We start from the raw sequence: 16,916 nt of genomic DNA, 5'->3' as shown, positions 1-16,916 counted from the left end.
TCACACACGCACACTCACCCCCCCCCTCCCCCGGTCTAGCCTGCGGGCTCCTGCTCGGATGCGGGCACGGCCCCTGCTCCGCCGCCGCCCCCCTACCCTCGCGGGCATCCCGCGGCGGCTCAGCGGACGCCTCGGCTCTCCCCCCTGGCGCTGGGGGGTGGGGGGGGCGGACAAGAAGCCCCCGCCCCCCACCAGGCGAGGGATCCCCCCCGTGCGGCTCGGCCCGGCGTCCTGGCGAGGGGGGAGGAGGCAGGGGAGGAGGCTGCGGCGCGGCGGGGGGAGGAGAGGGGAGGGGTGCGATGGGGAAGGGGGGGCGGCTGCAATCCGGAGCGGTGCCTGGCCGGAGCCGGTGCCGGGGGGGAGGCAGCGATGGGCGCGTGGGTGCGCCTGGGTGCCGAGGCGGAGCGGGCGATGGCCTCCCAGTAGCCCCCGCCGCAGCGCGGAGGGGAGCCCGCGCCGGCCGCGCCGCCCGAGCCCCGGGAGAGGCTGGAGAGCGGCGGCGGCGGCGGCGGCGCCCCGCCCGTCCCGTCGCCGCTGCCCTTCCCTGGGGTCGCGCAGCGCCCGGCGCCGCCTCGAGCGGCCCGCCCGCCGCGCCGCGCCGAGGAGCGAGAGGCTGGAGTCGATCTGATGCCGGGGTGTGCGCTCCCCCCCCCCAGCCCAGCCCAAACACACACACACAATAACAATACACACCAGCCACGGTGGGGGCACTGACATGGGCACCCGGAGCAAGAAGGAGCCGGAGAGATGAGCCAACTCTGAGGACACTTGTGATTTTTTTCCCTCCCCCCCCCTCTTTTTTGTGGGTGGAAAACACAATTCGCGCACCCTCCCCCCCCCTTTTCCTTTTGCGGCAACTTGGTCTGGAGCCTCGTTAATTTCACTTGGCTATGGTAGGTTCCCCGTCAGTTTCCTTTTCTCTTATACTTTCCCCCCTCCCCTCTTTGGTGGATGGATCAAACAGCAAAAGTTTGCGGGTGGGGGGTATGTTTGGGGGGGCGGGGTTACCCCCAAATGGCACAGCGGATGCGTGGAGGGCTGGGAGGGCAGAGGGGGTGAGATGTGTCCTGCATGGGTCTGTGTTTTGGGGGGGGCGCGGAATGGGGGCTGCCCAGCGATGGTGCAGGCTGGGGACGCAGCTGGAATGGATGCAGAAGTGACCAGGAGCTGCCTGCGAGGCAGTGTCGTGCTGTGCCGTCCGGCGGGGGGGGGGGGAGGCAGGGGGAAGGGAGATGGTTATTGCTGGGGAAGTTTCTTTGCCACTCCTCCCCGCCCCCGAGGTGCTGGGGAAAAGGCTGGGGGGGGGTGGCTGGAGGGAGGGCACGGCGGGGAGGGGGGGGGTGCTCTCCGCAGCCCAGGGCTGCTCAGCGGGCGCCGAGCTGGATGTAGCGGAAAATGGCCGCTCCGAAAGGGGCGGAGAGGACTGCAAGCCGCACCGACTTGAACTTGGCAGTGACGCCCAGCAGAGGCGCGATCAAGCCCCGGCTGCGCAGCCGGCGCTGCTGCCCTTCCCCCCGCTGTTTTTTCATGCCCACCTGCCTGAGCTGGCCCGGCTCGGCCCGGCAGGGCCCGCGGGGGAAAGGAGCGCCCCCCCCCCGCCCCGTGCAATGCACACCCGTCTCTCCCCCGCCCCCAGCCTGCATGCCAGCTGCGGGAGTAGCAGCTCCTCTAACCAGCTGGTAGCCCGGGCCTGGCAGCGCCAGCAAAGTTCAGGGCTGGCTGGCTGCTGGGGGGAGGGAAACAGGCTCCGTATCCCCGGGGATCCAGCCCCCCTTGCTGATCAGGGCTCCCAAACGTGGTGTTTCGAAGCGGAGACACGTTGCAGCCTTCACCTGCCGCCACAGCACCAAAGAAACTAAAAGCGAATTTCAGTTCTCTTTCCAAAAATAGCCTCGAGGTTTGGGGGCTGTTTTATTTCTTCAGTATAGAAGAGATTTGTGTTTGAAAAAAACCCAGCACCCTGTTCTCCGAGCAAATCTGCTTTCGGGGCCTTTCTGTTGTGCTCTGATCGTTGCTGAGAAATAAACACTCCCCAAATAGGGGTTTTCGAAAGATGTTATAAAGACAGATTTGTTCCACTCCGACACCAAAGTTTTCTTTTTTAATGCAACCTTTTGACGGGGGCAGGGGGAGAAAATCTCAGAGCGGCTCTGCGCCCGCGATAAAAGGGAATGGCCTGGAATAAACACAGGTTTCTTCTAACGATGCTTCCAAAAACTTGGCCCAAAACGAAAATCCCTTTGACCTTAGAAGCAAAAGAGAAGGTGGTTTGTCCACGCACAGAGGGGAAAGCCATCGGGATGGCGTATGCAGAGCGGGCTGCCTGCCGCAGTGGGTAGGTGTTTAACACAGAACATCTTACCCTAGGCCTCCTCTTCGATCGCTCCTATCAGCTCTAGGCCTTGAATCCCTTCCAAACTGCGCTGCCGAGGGAGAAGTGAGGGAACCCTCGCCCGCCTCCTCTCTCCCCGCAGCGCTTAGCAACTTCGGGACTCTCCTGCTTACAAACTTCGCAGGATCGAGTTCATTTGGGAATCTCTAACGAACCCTTCCCGCCTGCAATACGTTGCAAGACGCAGAAAATCAAACCCGCGGAATGCTTCCTTCTGCAGAAAATACTTGGGGGGGGGGTGTGATTTCTGGATTTATTTTGCAGAGCAAAGCACTGTGGAATTTGGAAAAGCAAAAGTGTAAGGGTAAAAATAAGGGTTTATAATTGGCCCTATAGATGCTATGGATTAATGAGGTGGATAAGCTACTAGGAAAATAAGGTGGAAAGCCATGTGAATATATTTTGTCCTATAATTATACGTAGATGCTGCTACATTTGGTCTTATATCGAGAGACCGCTGTAGCTATAAAGCCATCAGCGTTTATAAAGCCACACACAGAATAGACACATGCACACAATTCGAATCCAAACGAGTTCTTTCGGCAAAACCCGTCGTTTTAATTAATATTCGCCTCCAAATCCTGCAAAATTTCCTACCCAGAGAGGACTTTTCCCGTGTTCTTTTTTTGTTTAAGGTCAGGGCGAAGACCAACGCAATTGAAAAAGAAGTGGAGGGATAGTCAATAAAAAATCGCAAACCTCGAGAGTCTGACATTTAGCCATGGCAGAGAAGGGCTCAGGTCTCACTTTCAGAATTATGAAGCAGGGATTCCCTTTGTTTTTTTCGATACGTGTCCTCTCTCTCTCTCTCTCTCTCTCTCTCTCTAATTAGTTTTATTAAAGCCTCGAGAAATGTTTGGTTGTTTTCGCCGCTTTGTGCAGCGAGAATTTGTGGTTTGGAGTTCGCTGCTGCGCTGCGTTTGGTGTTTTCTTTTCTTTTTGTGCTGTTTGTTTTGAGGAAGGAGGCGAAATGATGTTACTAATTTTGAACTGATCGACTCCCCCCCCCACCCCCCGGCGTTGCAAACTCTGAGCTGCTGCTGGACTAGAGGAATCTATGAACCTGACAGAGGTGTCCTCTAATGTTCACCTGTCGCTTATCGTTACAATGGCCCCCTTGAAAACCGAACGACCCGAGGAGAAGTTAACTCGTCTGACTGCAGCAAAAAGAGAAAACGAAGTAAATAAACTAAAGCGCCCAGCTTGCAGAGTGAGCGGGGTTTGATGTGCGAATGCCAGGCTCGCAGAGTGGGACCCAGGGGGGCCGGGCAGAAAGTCGGGGTCCTGGGGGGGGGGCTGGTAACAGCGCTAGTGAGAGTCACGGTTTGCTATTGATTTGTTAATAACGTTTCCACGGGCCGCTTCGGCCTGTTGCGCTGGGGACCGAGGCAAAAGATCCGGATTTTGCTCCCAGAGCAGCTTCTTTGCCAAGGGCGCCCGTGGTGGGCTCGGGCTGCCGCTTGCGTGGTCGGGGTCGCTTCTGGCCTTGTCGATTTCCCCCGGCAGCGGCTGCGGGCTGGGAAGAAGGCGAGTGAGGTGCAGGGGCTGGTAGTCGCTCCTGGGCGGTTGTTGTTGTTTTGTCTACATGCCCTGAGTCCAGATGTCAACAGAAGATTCCATCCGACATAATATCGGGGGAGGGGGGGGCACAAAAACTCGGACGATGCGCTTCCGCCAGCTCTTTTCCCAGGGGCACGAACCCCCCCCCGATCCGGAGCAGCAACCGCGGGGGGGGCTTCCTGTGTATGTGTGTGTCGGCCTGGGGGCCGTTCACACGCGTGTAGGTCTCTATCTCCCCGCTGTAGCGCGGACAATGCGTTGGCCGCAAGGGGTGAAACTTGAGGGGACAGCGGGCGGTGTGTGTGTAACAGACCCAGGCCCCTGCCCCATGGCGCAGTGAGTTCCCCAGAGCCTCCCTCCTCTGGGCCTTGAATCCTCAGCGCCTCCTTTGGCGCTTGCCCAGCAGACGAATGTGAACCGGCAGCTTTGATCCTACCGGCTCCGTCCAAACGCTCCGCCAGCCCTGGCATCTCCCAGCCGCCGTGTGCCCCCCGCCCCCCGGAACCGAGGCGTCCCCCCCACATCTCGCTGCGCTGCCCCCCGCGCCCCCCAACTCCGTGCCCAACCAACCCCCAGGGCAGCCCTGCCCTGCAGCGGCGCAGCGAGCTCGGCCGAAAGGGGGATCCTGCATCTTTAAATGGGATGTAATATTTTGGGATGGGCTTTTTCATAACGTCACTTCATTCCTCGCTCCCTTTTTTTTTTTTCATTTTCTCATTCTTTCTTTCCTCTCTCTTGTGCCCGTGTCTCAAATGGAGCGAATTTCTCTGTAACTTCCCCGACCGCTCCCGCTCCGTCCCCATCACTTTTGTTTGGGGGGGGGGATCCTGTGGGGGGGGGCTGGAGATCTACCCCCCTCCCCCCCGTGAGGATGATTATTTTTTCTCTTAAATTTCGGGTTGATTTTTTTTCCGGTTAAAGTTGGATCTTTCGCGCTCTCTTTATTTTGGGTCCCCCCCCAACAGCCCCCCCCCCGCCTGCGATCCGTCTCCAGAGAAGAGAGAGATTCCGGAGAAGGAGAGGGGGGGAACCTGCTTCAGCCTTCGAAATGACTCAGTAACTTTTGCGCCTTGGGTCTCTCTTCTGCAATTAGTCAGTTTCCCAGATCAGCTCGGGATGTATTCGTCTCCTCTGTGCTTAACTCAGGTAACAGCCCCCCCGTTCCCCCCCCCCGCCCCAAATCCCCTCTGGCTGCTGCCCTTCAAGCCCCCGCTCCCCTGCTGGCTGTCTTTTATTAGTAACTGGGATGCGGACGGAGGGAGATTTGCTTCCTCTGCTGAGATCAGGGGCTTTTCGGTGGAGTAATTTCTCTGCCACCATTAGTGCAAAATAGTTTTACAGTTAAAGAAAAAAGGGCGGGATTTCTGGCGTGTGTGTAAGGAGCTGGGCTCGTTGCAGAAGGGATGAAGCTCGGTTCTTGCCGGTTGTTTTCATTAGGGTGGTGGTTGTTTTTTCTGTCTAGTGATTCCCCCCCCGCCCCGCTTCACTTTCACTGGGGCTGTGTTGTTCGCAGGGTTGCGGGTGTGGGTTTTTTGTTTTTTGTTTTTTTTTTGTAATGCGGAGGGAGGTGGATGGGTGCAGGGAGACTGCAAGGTTGGGGGGGCATTTAGGAAGAGAGGGGGAAATGGGGGGGGGCATTTCGTGTGTAATTAAAAAGAGCGACTGGCAGCTCGCAGCCGGCTCGCCTCGGGGCACTCCTGCCTTCCTGGGCATTTAGAGGGGAAATCATCGGTATAGAACTAATTGCTTTCAGCCCCCCCCGTCCCCCCCAGTAATACACGTGAAACTTTCCTCTGCACAGAACGGCACATGTCCCCAGGGCTGGGCTTGCGGGGAAGCGCCTTTCTGGCATGAGGGGGGCAGTTTTTCTTCGAAATGATCTAACTTTGTAAGAAGTTGGAATCACATGGGCTCTTTTTTCTCTGTGTGTGTGTGTGTGTGTGTGGACTCTCTAGGAGCAACTCTGTGTGTGTGTGTGTGTATTTTAGGGGATAATCTGTTGCACTGTGGCTAGTGTGTATCCTAGAGGTGGTCACAAATATTCACGGCCTGTGTTGTGTGTGATATTTTCTTACTGTATATTGTGTCTGTGTTATTAAAATATTGATTATGCATGTGTTGCTTTAGATGATAACCTATTCATTGTGGGTGGTTGTGTTACTTTAGGTGATAAAATAAATAGTCTCTGGGTGTTGTGTATTTTATGTGCCTGTTATTTTAAAGGGGGTGGCAAGGATCTCTACCTGTGTTGTGCGTTGTGTTACTCTGGTTCATAAAATATTCCCACTCTGTGTGCTGTTTTAGGGGATCCCTGGGACTATTGTGTGGGTTTGTATTACATTGGGTTATAACATATTGACCACGGGTGTCACTTTAGATCGCAGCACATTGGCCCTGTGTTGTGTGTATGCTAGTTTGTAAAACACAGGCTGCAAGATGGTATGTGGGTGTTCTTTTAGGTTCTGTTCGCAGTTGGTGTTGTGTGTGTTATTTGACAGGAGAGAATATTCCCTGGTTGTGTTGTGTGTTACTGTTGTGGGCTCTGTTTGCATAGTTTCTTTTTGTGGCTAAAATATTCACTTTCAAGTTTCTTTGCATATTCCACCAAAACTCGGCAGAGGCAGGGCCACGTTGGAGGGGGAGGCTGGATCGCTTGCTCTGTCCATATTGATTCTTGATATTTATTTAATTATTGAGCAGCCAGCCTTCCCTTTGCATCTGAGTAACCCTTTCCCTGCTCCAGCTAAATGAATCTCTCCTCCCTCTGCTCCTTAGTGACTGCGAGGGTCTATTCTAGGACTGGGGGTTACACTCAAAAGAGGGGAGGAGAAAGGGCAGGGACCAAAGGCTCGGTCTGCTCCGGGGTCCCAGCCCCTCAGCTCCCCAGCTGCCCCCCAGAAGGAGTGTGCTGTCAGTGGGGCAGGAGAATAGCAAGACTCCCCACTCGCCTCTCCTTCAGTCTGCCAGTCAGTCCCTCTGGGTCTGGACTTACCTATGGCTTTAACCTGATTCTTGCTTCCCCTTCCTGCAACCCCCACATCAGGGTCACATGCTGCCCCCTCCACTGGGTGTGGGTAGGGGCCCACAGATCTGCACCCAAGGGGAGATGGACAAGCAATGGGGACAGGAGGCTTCGCTGACCACCCAGGAGGCAGTGCCCAGGATCAGGCTAACCTCCCCTTACTTAGCCCCCTAGGCCAGACTTGCCAGGTGTCATGCATGTTGCGGCTGCCTGTGTCTCATGGAGAAAGGGGGAGAGACGCCCCTGGGTTTTGGTCTCACCTGTTTTACTGGTGTTAGTATTTCTGGGCAGTTCACAACCCGTGTGCCTGAGACAGGCCTCAGGTTCCTGCCCCAGGAGCCATGCGACGGTCGTTCTCCCCACATTTTGCAAATAAGGTAACTGAGTTTGCACAAGGCCACGTCTGGAAATAGAACCCAAGGGTCTCAGATGCCAAACATGCGTCTCAGCGACTCAGCCATGCTGTCTTTGGGAGGGAAGGTGCCAAATCTGTGTGCTTGACTTTGCTGGCTGCAATCATTGCTCTAACCACTAGCCCATGCTCTGCTCACCGCTCCAGGAAGGGAACCCAGGAAGCCTGATACCCCACCACAGCCACTAACTGTGTAGCCTGCTGGCAAAATGTGTGTCCTGTCCCCCGCTAGAGCTGCCGTGGGACAGGCCTGTGGCTGTAGACAGAAGGGCCTAGATTCAAAGATGGCTACAGAGCCAAGACCCTGTGTGATCATGTCGTTAAACACACATGCGAGAGGCTGAAGAATTAAGGCTGCATGAGTGACATTAACTGTGGTGTTTCCTCAGTTCTGACTTTGTAACCTTAAAGATCTTTCCTTCTCTCCTTCCTTCCTATCCCCATGCACACGCCTCGCTCCCTATACAGCTCCTCCTAGGTTAGCACTTGCTGGGGACCAGATGTCTTTGGGGGGCTGGTAGTGGGCCTGCTGCCTGTCAGTCACCAATGTGAATCTAGCCCAGTGCACCAAGGATAACAATTGTGCCCATTGAGTGGGTCTCTCCTGCTTTGGCACCGGACTGAGACAAGCCAGGAGCAGAAGCTCCCACTCATGTCCAGCAGGGAGCCTTGTTTGGCTCGGGGAGCTGCCAGAATTAGCCAAACCCCCACGTGCCTCCTGCCCTCCCGGCATTGTGGACCCGCCCCAGGTTTGGCTTTGCAGGGCTCCCCGCAGACAGTGCCCTCTGCCCTTGCTCGTGGGCCAGCAGAGTCCGGGGGGGGTGGGGGGGAGGGACGGACGAGCAACAGCTCTAGAATCATTCCTTCCCTGCCAGAGCTCGTCCCAGGCTGGTGTTGCTGTTTAAAGAGTCTCAGAGCCTCCGAGATCAACCCAGCAGCACTAAAATAGCCCTGGCAAGGCACCTCCGCCGAGCGCAGCGCTGGCCAGGGCTCTGCAATGCTGGGCTTGATTCCGATCCAGAAGCACGATGACGTGATTGCACACTGTCCAGCTGCCTCTCCCTGACTAGGGGCTTCCCTCCACCGAAACCCAGATTCACTGCTATCCCCTCGCAGGGAGGGAAGGGACAGCAGCATGAGCTAGCGGTTAGCGCACGGCGCTCTCGGCTCTGCCACTGGCTCCTGGGGTGTGACCTCGGGCAAAACACTTCTCCCCCCTCTGTGCCTTGGTTTATCCATCTGTAAAATGGGGACAGTGATAGTCATCTACCTCCACGGAGGGTTTGGGGGGGGAGCTCTGAGGCTAAATTCATAAATGCAAAGTGCTTTGAGATCCTCAGCTGGAAGGTGCTTTAGATGAGCAATTTATTATGAGTGCAATTAATTATTATTAATGCCAGGAGCCCCTAGTGTGTGCAATAAGCTCGGCCTACAGAAGCAAGAAAGCATGTGACCTGCCAATTAATTATTATTTCTTATTTCTGGTTGAGTCCATCCACTCCCTGGTTTGCAGACAAGGTAGGACTGCCCCAGCCAGGGGTAACTCTGGATAATACTTAGTCCTGCCATGAGTTCAGGGGACTGGATGACCTCTCGAGTTCCCTTCCAGTTCTATGATTCTATGAACTCTTATCTTGAGTTCCTAAAGCTACTTCTGAGGAGCAAATATTTCCCCTTTGAAATCCGTCAGAAGCACTAAATCATGGTTCCCCCCGCCCCCCCAAAAAGAAAAATGCTCCTGGGGAAGATTCCTATAGTTCAAGGCCAGAGGGGACCACTGTGATCATCTAGTTTGACTCCTTCACAGCACAGGCCAGAGAATCCACCAGGGGTTCCTGCATAGAGACCACAGCAGCTTCAGCTCCCACCTCTGGCCCTTGTGCAGTCAGCGACTAGTGCCTGGTGAGTGTGAAACACGTGCCACGCTGGAGTAAATGACCAGACACAGGGCAGGAGAATTGGGCCTCTGGCGTTCGCTCCCTTGTTGTTATTCCCAGTTCTTTGCCTGGGACAGGCTTTTTCTCTGGGCTTACCCCGGCATCAGGGAATCCCATACCAGCTGCGCTTTCCTCTTCTGCTGATGGGTTTGGTCACGTCTCCCGGATGCTCGTCTCAGGTCTTGGTCCGACGTTTGGTGCTGCAGAGCTGAGGAGGCGCTTGCAGGGTTTCAGAGACGAGCAGTGCAAACCGTGAAGGGTCCACAAGGGCTGAGTGAAGTTCAGGGCCAGAATCTGCATTCAGGTGTAAGTCTGGAGGTGCCTGGATCCCGGGCACCTACCTCTGCTTCTGGGGAAGATCCAGGGAACTAACTGTGTGCAAACGCTGACCAGGAGAGCCCTGTATGGGTATTTAAAACTCCCAAAGGAGAGGGGTGTTGCCCAGCGTCACCCAAGGGGCAGGAGCCGAGGGAGGAAGTAGATGGTCAAAAGGAAACGCAGCACCTGTGTGGGGGGCAGTGCGGCTTTGGACCAGGTGTGTGTGGACGTGTGGAAAGGTGATATCGGGCTTTCTACAGGTCTCTGATGCAGACCTTGGCCCTGGAACCACATGATCTTGTCGTCTCACCTGATAAGCCCCCACCTGCTGAGCCCCTGGCACTTGAAATTCCTCCCCCCTGGCTAGGTCTTTATCTGGGTGGGGGAGGGACGGGAGATGTGCTTGGCGGTTGTGCTATTTTGTCCTCATTCCACAGCCCGTGTGGGAGCCTCTGTGAAGGGGGTCGGATGCCCAGCTCCACTCCCACTGGGGCTCTGCCGGTTTACTCCCGCTGGGCCCATTCATACCTTCAGGCCAGTGACACCTGATTTACCCTGGCGTCAGGCGGAGGAGAACCAGGTCCCCCGGGTGTGGGTATCAGTGAAGAAAATAGTCCTTCCTAAGAGGGAGTGCCTTGAAAAACTCGCTTCAAATGAACCTCAGTTGAATTGTGCTGGAAAATGACTTGGCAGGGCTGGTGGCTCCGAGCCCAGGTCTGAGCCTGCTGGCTGGCTGGGCTCCAGGGCCCTGCGGGGCTGGGCCTCAGGTGCTCAAAAAGGGGAGCCCTGGTGCCTCTTTGCAAGGGGAGGTCAGAGGAGATGAGACAGCCGCTCGAGCAGTGAACTCCAGCAGTGATCTCAGATCATGTGCTGAAACATGAGGGGTAACTAGCTAGGAACTCGTGGGTTGTGGGGGGGGGGTAGTTGCAACATACTTTCGATTCTCCCATTTACTGCGCATTGTTTAGGAAAAACAATGGGCCCCTTCTTAAAATGTAACCTTCGTGATTCTCTCTCTCGCCCATGTCACATTCTCCCACTGTCTGTGCCCACCCTCCACCGCGCAGGACACAGCCGTCCGGGGGCTCGGCCATGTCTCTCAGCCATGCCCGTATGCTCTGCAGTGGCTTAGCAGAGGATTTGGCTCCTTCTGCCTGCTCTAATTTTAAAAGCTGGGTCAGTAAAAATAGATCCCCTTTTTAGTGCAATTTATGAACCCAGATATGAACCCACAGCCTGCAGGGAGCTCAGATCCGGAGCTGGGGAGACGTGGGGTGCAGGGATGGGTCGGATCAGTAACATGAAGCTGGCAGGGTCTTGCTTTGCGCGTGTCAGTGTATGGATGTATATGTGTGTGTCTGTGCATCTGAGCTAGCTTCCTCTCTCAGCTCCCCCAGGGAAATTCTATTGACTTCCGGGGAGTCGGGGCAGAACAGGGCCCTCTGGGATACATCGCAGGTTGTTTAGTTACCCCTTCTGGACACTGTTTGTTTAAAACCAATGGCCAGATGTGATTCTGATTTACAAACTGTGTCAGTTTTGATGGGCTCACACCGTGTAACGAAAAGCCAACCTGGGCTCAAAACATTAAATTATTAACCCTCATCTGGGTTACCAAAATACCCTTAAATAATTAATGTTAGGCATCTAATTTTCTTTTCTTCCTTTCTGCGGTTGGTTTATTTGCAGCATTTTGCTCAGCCTGGCAATGAAAACAGACTCCTTGCTAGTCAGTCTCGGATTCTCATGTGCTGGCACTGCAATGTTTGGGTTGCTAAGCTGCAAAAAGCGGGTGGGGAGATCACATTAAAATAAAAAAAAAACTGCTTCCAATGACATTTGGGGGGAAATCAAGAGAGAATTTCTGTTAATCGGAGATTTTAATAAACAAAATCTCAATGTTGGGCCTGAATTTCCTGACAGTGTCTCTTTAAGGGCGCGGGGACCTGATAAACATGGTCTGTGGCTTTATTTTAGGACATGTTGGTTACAGGAGCATTCTGGGAGCTGTAGTTCAAGTGGCCTCAGTGAAATCACTTCCTGGTGTTGATCACTTTTACTCTTCCCAGGGGCTCTGGCAGTTCGGTTAGTGTTGGTCCCAAGCAGTAGAAGCAGGATCTGGATTACGACTGTTGTGAGGTTATAGCTGGATTCTGGAGTCACCCTTATGCTGATTCAAAATGCTTGGAAATGTAGAGGTGAAAGAGAAACTGGCCATGTGCATCTGTTCTTTTGTGTCTTTGTGATGGCTAAAGAGGGCCTGAACGTTGTTTTATGTTCTCCTTGTTTCTTTTCCATGAGAAACTCAGGTCCCATCTATGTGGAATAGTCTGTGGTGCCTGGAGCATGAATGAAAGTCGGGTTGTTGAGAGAGGGAGAGATTTGTAGGTGCACCTCTGAACCTGGTGTTGCCCCTACCCCACTCCTGTCCGCAAACGAACCCTCTCACCCCATTGGAGGTGGGGGGGGGGAGGGTTGGGCTGAGCCTCCCAGCTGGAGGGTGGGTCAGAGTTCAGGCCCTGTCCTGACTCAGGCTGGGAACCCGCTTTGCAACATGACTGTGGCCAAACCGCTCTGTGCTGCTAGTCCTCCAGCGCCTGCCCACAGTCCCCCGCGGTGCCCAGTAGGACAGACGGGTTCTCCCCCCATAGCTGGGAAGGAATCACCGAGCAGCTCCACTCACTGCAGCTGGGAGCCCCTGGGACGTGCTCGCAGGATACGTCCTAGCAACACGTGGGGGAAGCACGGTGCCAGTGAGAAGAACAGGAGGACTCGTGGCACCTTAGAGACTAACACATTTATTAGAGCATCAGCGTTCGTGGGCTGCAGCTCGCTTCATCGGACGTGCCTGGCTGTGCCAGTGAGGACGCAGCCGCTTGGGTAGGGCTTTCAGCGGGGCTGCTCACCCCCAGGCACGGCGAAGCCCAGGCTCGGACCCAGGCGCTGAGCCCTCCGGATGCTCTGCAGTGAGGTGGAGCCTTTGGCTTTGGTTTGGTTTGATCCACACCCAGTGAACTGCAGTGCTGGAGAGAGCCTTTGCTAAAGACTGAGCAGCCCGGGTGGAGAGGGTACAATACACATCCTCGGAGATCCCTAACAAGGCCTCCACGTTCCCGCGATACTGGACATTTCGGCACTTCCCACCCCTGCCTGCCTGACCCGCCCACAGCAGCATGCCCTGGTGTGCACGGTGCGTGTGAGGTCACGCTGGTGGAGCCGAGGCAGCGCCCTCTTCCAAAGGGCGTCCCCTGTCCAATACCGGCAGAACCACGTCTGGTTATGGCCCGGTACCAGAGAGGGGACAGCCCAAAAGAGAGACCGTCTGGTGTAAAACCGGACAAGTGGCCGTCCTACCTCCAGGGACAATCAGAGCTGACATGCCTGATACTTATCTAGTAAAAGCAAGCACAGTGTGTAGGGGGCCTGGCTAGGCTCTCTTAAGCGATCCCTTTACGAAAGGAGGTGGGTCCCTGTGTTATTTACAGACACCAGCCTAATTCTTCTCCAGTGAGAGAGTTCAAGTTCACCTCCTCTCCTGTTCCTGGTGCCTTGATCTCTGTTCTGATGGGCTGTGATGCCACTAGAACAGCCCAGTGGTTTTATTTCATTGCAAACCCTGGCAGTTGGGGATTAGTTTGTGCCCAATAAGTGACCCCCTGAACATTGCCAATCTGGTGCTGTAAAAGGGAATTGAAGATGGGTATGTTATTATTCATTGTATTCTAGCACTGCAGTGACCCCAAACACTATGCCCTTTACACACACGTAGTGAGAACGTCCCTACTCCTAAGCGCTCACAGTCTAAACAGACAAGGCCCACAAAGGGAAACTGAGGCATAGAAACTTACCTAAGTTCACAAAACAGGTCAGTGGCTGAACCCATCACAGCACCCCCTTCTCCTGGCTCCTCAGTCTAGTGCCCTAACCCTAAGACCACGATGACTTGAGCTAATGTGACTTTATTCAAACACACGAAAACTTGGGTGACTTTTGGCCCCAGTTCTGAATGTCGCGGCTGGCCCTGCCGATCACATCTAATTGGTGCATCTCATATGTTGGCGCGGTTTCTGTACAGACCATGGGAGTGAAAGGCAGCCAGGTGCAGAGTCCGTGCCAGGGCTATGCAGGGCTCAAGCCCCATTCTGAGGTCTCAGGTGGGACCTCAGCAGCTCACAGTCCTTACCCCGGAATGCTGCCTCGTGGGGACCTTCACCCAGTCAGAACAACAGGCCAAAACAAAACTCCCTCTCCAAACTGTGGGTGAATTTTGACCTGGGACTGAACTTTGTGGCTCAGGTTCTCTCTTTAATTACAAGGAGACCATCAGAGTCAGGCCCTCTATTTTTGACCCCAGCAGGTTTTGAAAGCACACGCCCACCCCATGCGTATTATAAGCCTGTAATTTTTCAGCTGGCAGATCTGGCCTGGCAAACAAACCACTGGGACTTTCCTTTCTGGGTTTGTGTTGTCACCAGGGATACAGCCGACTCCCTTGGAGTTGTGGGTAGCTTATTCTCTTTGTAGCGCCAGAGTAAATCACTTCAGTTTATTCTGGTGCTCTCAGCTCTCTCCTGCGTCACGTGGGCTGGGAATCTTTCTGTCTCACTCACGGCCAATGGATTAATTTGTCCCTGTTCATTTCCCTCCCCATTACCCAGAAGCGCCGTGATTCTGTCTGTGCGATAGGGTGTGGCCACCCCGCATGGCAGCCAGCCGTCCGGATGGCTGAGCCTGGCACTGGGTTCTCCCTCTTCCCACACCAAATCTGAGCGGCGGGAGGCTGCAGCAGCTCTGCCTTTCGCTGCATCATCCTTCCAGAGGGGCATGGGGGGGCAGCATTTCAACCATCCCTGACACGTCAGGAGCTGGGTTTTCCGGACCCTGCCCCCCCCACCCCACCCCCCCTTCACTATCACCCAGCCTATCGGTTCTCCCTCCCCCCATACAACGCAAACAGTCCTTGTTTGGCCCAAATCTCTGAGGACACTCCATTTTCCTTCCTCTGGTTTGCAGCGTCTCCTCCTCTCCTCCAGTGCAACCCGGGCACCAGCGAGCGAGCCTCCAAACCCCCTGCGATGGTGGGTACACAGTCACACGGGGACAGGAGCCGAAAGCAGCAGGGGTCAGTTGGGGGCCGGGAAGGGCAAAGGAAATACTTCCAAGCCCAGCGAAATTCCCACCCCCCCACCCTCGCCGCTGCACCTCTTCCTGGGCGATGCTGGAGTTTAAGCCAAGCTGGAGTGTGGGTAATTACCCACGAGCATGGCTGTGTGGCCACGCGTGTTAGGGTGAGCAGCGAAACCCTTGTGGGGACAGTTCCCCTGCTGATCCTGCTCTCGTTTTATTCGCACACGGGCTGAGCCAGACTCTCGGGTCTCCTGCCGTCAGCCCGACTCCCGCAGCCAGGGCCACCAGCTCCCAGGCTACGAGCATGTGTCTGTCGGCAGATCCATCACTCGCCCCATCACCAGCCCTGACACTCCCGGCCTGGGTGCAAAAGGGGCCTGCAGCTTGTCTGGGTAGAATCGCCACCAGTAGGTGCTGGGCGTTAGTTACACCGGGGGAACTAATGCAGGAGCGGGGCTGGGGGGTTATTGTATGAGACTTTCTGAGCCCTCTCTGCTGCTCTGAATTCTCCACCTTTGCGCCTCTCTCTTGGCCTGAGATTTTCTCATGCTTGGGGGGGTTCCTAGGTTGGGGAATCCCAGTGTTTAAGGCCAGAAGGAACCACCAGATCAGATGCTCTCCTCTGTCTCAGCAGCCTGCTGGGATGCACTCAGAGACGCAGCCTCTAGCTTGTGGCTTGGATGGAGCCGGAGGTGCTCAGCGCCTCTCTGGACCAGGCTCTTGGTGGCACCCAAGCCTCCCAGCACCAGTGAAGGCTTTGATCTCTACAAGCCCTGTAAGGCTGGTTGGTGGGGCAGCAGGCTGCATCCAGGCACTAGCAGAAATCACCGCTGTAGAGAGACTCCGGATTTATACCAACGCAGCTGAGATCAGCGCCTGCCCCCTGCCGTGCCCTGATAACCCCGTCGCCCGGGATGCTCCCTAGAGCTGCGTGTTTGCGGGTGGAGGGCAGGAAGCCACCCTCAACTCTGGAGTTCCCTTCCCTTGTTGTGCTGACCTCCAGTCTCCCTGCCTGGCTGATCATTGTCCCCAGGTCTCTGCCAGGAGGGGTCGTGCAGGGAAGGTCCCGTTGGCTTTGTTTTCTTTTCTGGGCCCCAGGGCGGGGAGCTTGGGGTGGGGGACTCTGTGCAGCTGTTTGGTTTGATGGCTTTGGACACCCTGAAACACGGAGAGAGGGACTGGGATTCTGGCAGCTGCCAACCCGGGAGCCGGGCCATGCTCATGTCTGCGTGCACCCCTCATGCTGAGATGGGCCAGTGCATGTTACACCGGGGAGCAGGGGTCACCTCGAAATTCCTTCGTAGGACTTTGGAACACCTAAGGAAGACCCTGGTTTCCTGACGGGCCACCCCGTCCTTTGTGCTGAGCCCGGTTCCGGCTGGCCCAGGATGCGGGCCAGGAGGGTGTCAGTGTGAGGATGAGTGAGAGCCATGCAGCCCCCTTCCTCCATCCTCGCACTGCACCCTCCTCGCACCAGATCAACTCCCTGCATCCTGGGCAAGCCGGAACCAGCTCAAAGGACGGGGTGGCCTGTCCGGAAACCAGAGTCTTCCTTAGTTGTTCCAAAGTCCTACGAAGGAATTTCAAGGCGATCCCTGCTCCCCCCGTGTGACACAGATTGGGCCCATATTTGTGGCATGGAAAATACTGCACCAAGGATTGATTTATTGATCAGCTATTGCTCTAAAAGTGCATTAACCCATGGCTTCCCCGTCTCCTGCCAGTGCCCATCTGCAATTAGCACGAAGGCCAAAATATCCGCTCTATGCTCGGAGGGGGGGTCAGCAGCCCCTTCCATCACTTCTCGAGACCCCACGCAGTGAGGCCAGGCATAGGTAGCATTGTCTGGAGCCCAGAGGGAAACACTGGCTCAGCCTGCGTCCACCAGGGCCACTTACAAAGCTTTTTAAACCTCAGGAAGCTGCTGAAATTTGGGGGATTTGGGACCAGATGTTAAGTGCCTGGCTTGGGGCTAGTCGGTCCAAAGGTTTCATTCAAAAAGGGGCTTGGGGGCAAAAAGTGGCTTTTTTGTCCAAGTGCAAATGCGAGGTGTCTGAACTTGATCGTATTGGGGGGGGGGGGGGAGTTAAAAGAAAGTCAAACAAGCAAAACATTTTTTTATTCCACGACTGAAACCCAAAAATACTG

The 16,916-nt window shown here is 55.4% G+C and overlaps 1 protein-coding gene across 7 annotated transcripts in view; it reads left to right on the top strand.

Moving 5' to 3' along the window:
- Positions 1 to 468: 468 nt before the first annotated feature.
- The window catches only part of NFIC (nuclear factor I C), a 157,979-nt gene continuing 141,531 nt past the window's right edge, over positions 469 to 16,916 (top strand). For 2 of the 7 annotated variants that reach the window (XM_073324326.1, XM_073324332.1), the window contains exon 1: positions 3,195 to 3,572. In XM_073324326.1, coding sequence (XP_073180427.1) covers positions 3,450 to 3,572 — 123 coding nt within the window. In that variant the 5' untranslated portion in view covers positions 3,195 to 3,449. Of the gene's footprint in view, positions 894 to 3,191; positions 3,573 to 4,670; positions 5,099 to 16,916 lie in introns of those variants that run through there. The other 5 variants (XM_073324331.1, XM_073324334.1, XM_073324329.1 and 2 more) reach the window with 5 other exon arrangements.

The sequence above is a fragment of the Lepidochelys kempii genome, chromosome 25, assembly GCF_965140265.1.
Source record: "Lepidochelys kempii isolate rLepKem1 chromosome 25, rLepKem1.hap2, whole genome shotgun sequence".
Taxonomy (NCBI): Eukaryota; Metazoa; Chordata; order Testudines; family Cheloniidae; genus Lepidochelys; species Lepidochelys kempii.
This window is presented reverse-complemented; position numbering and strand designations above follow the sequence as displayed.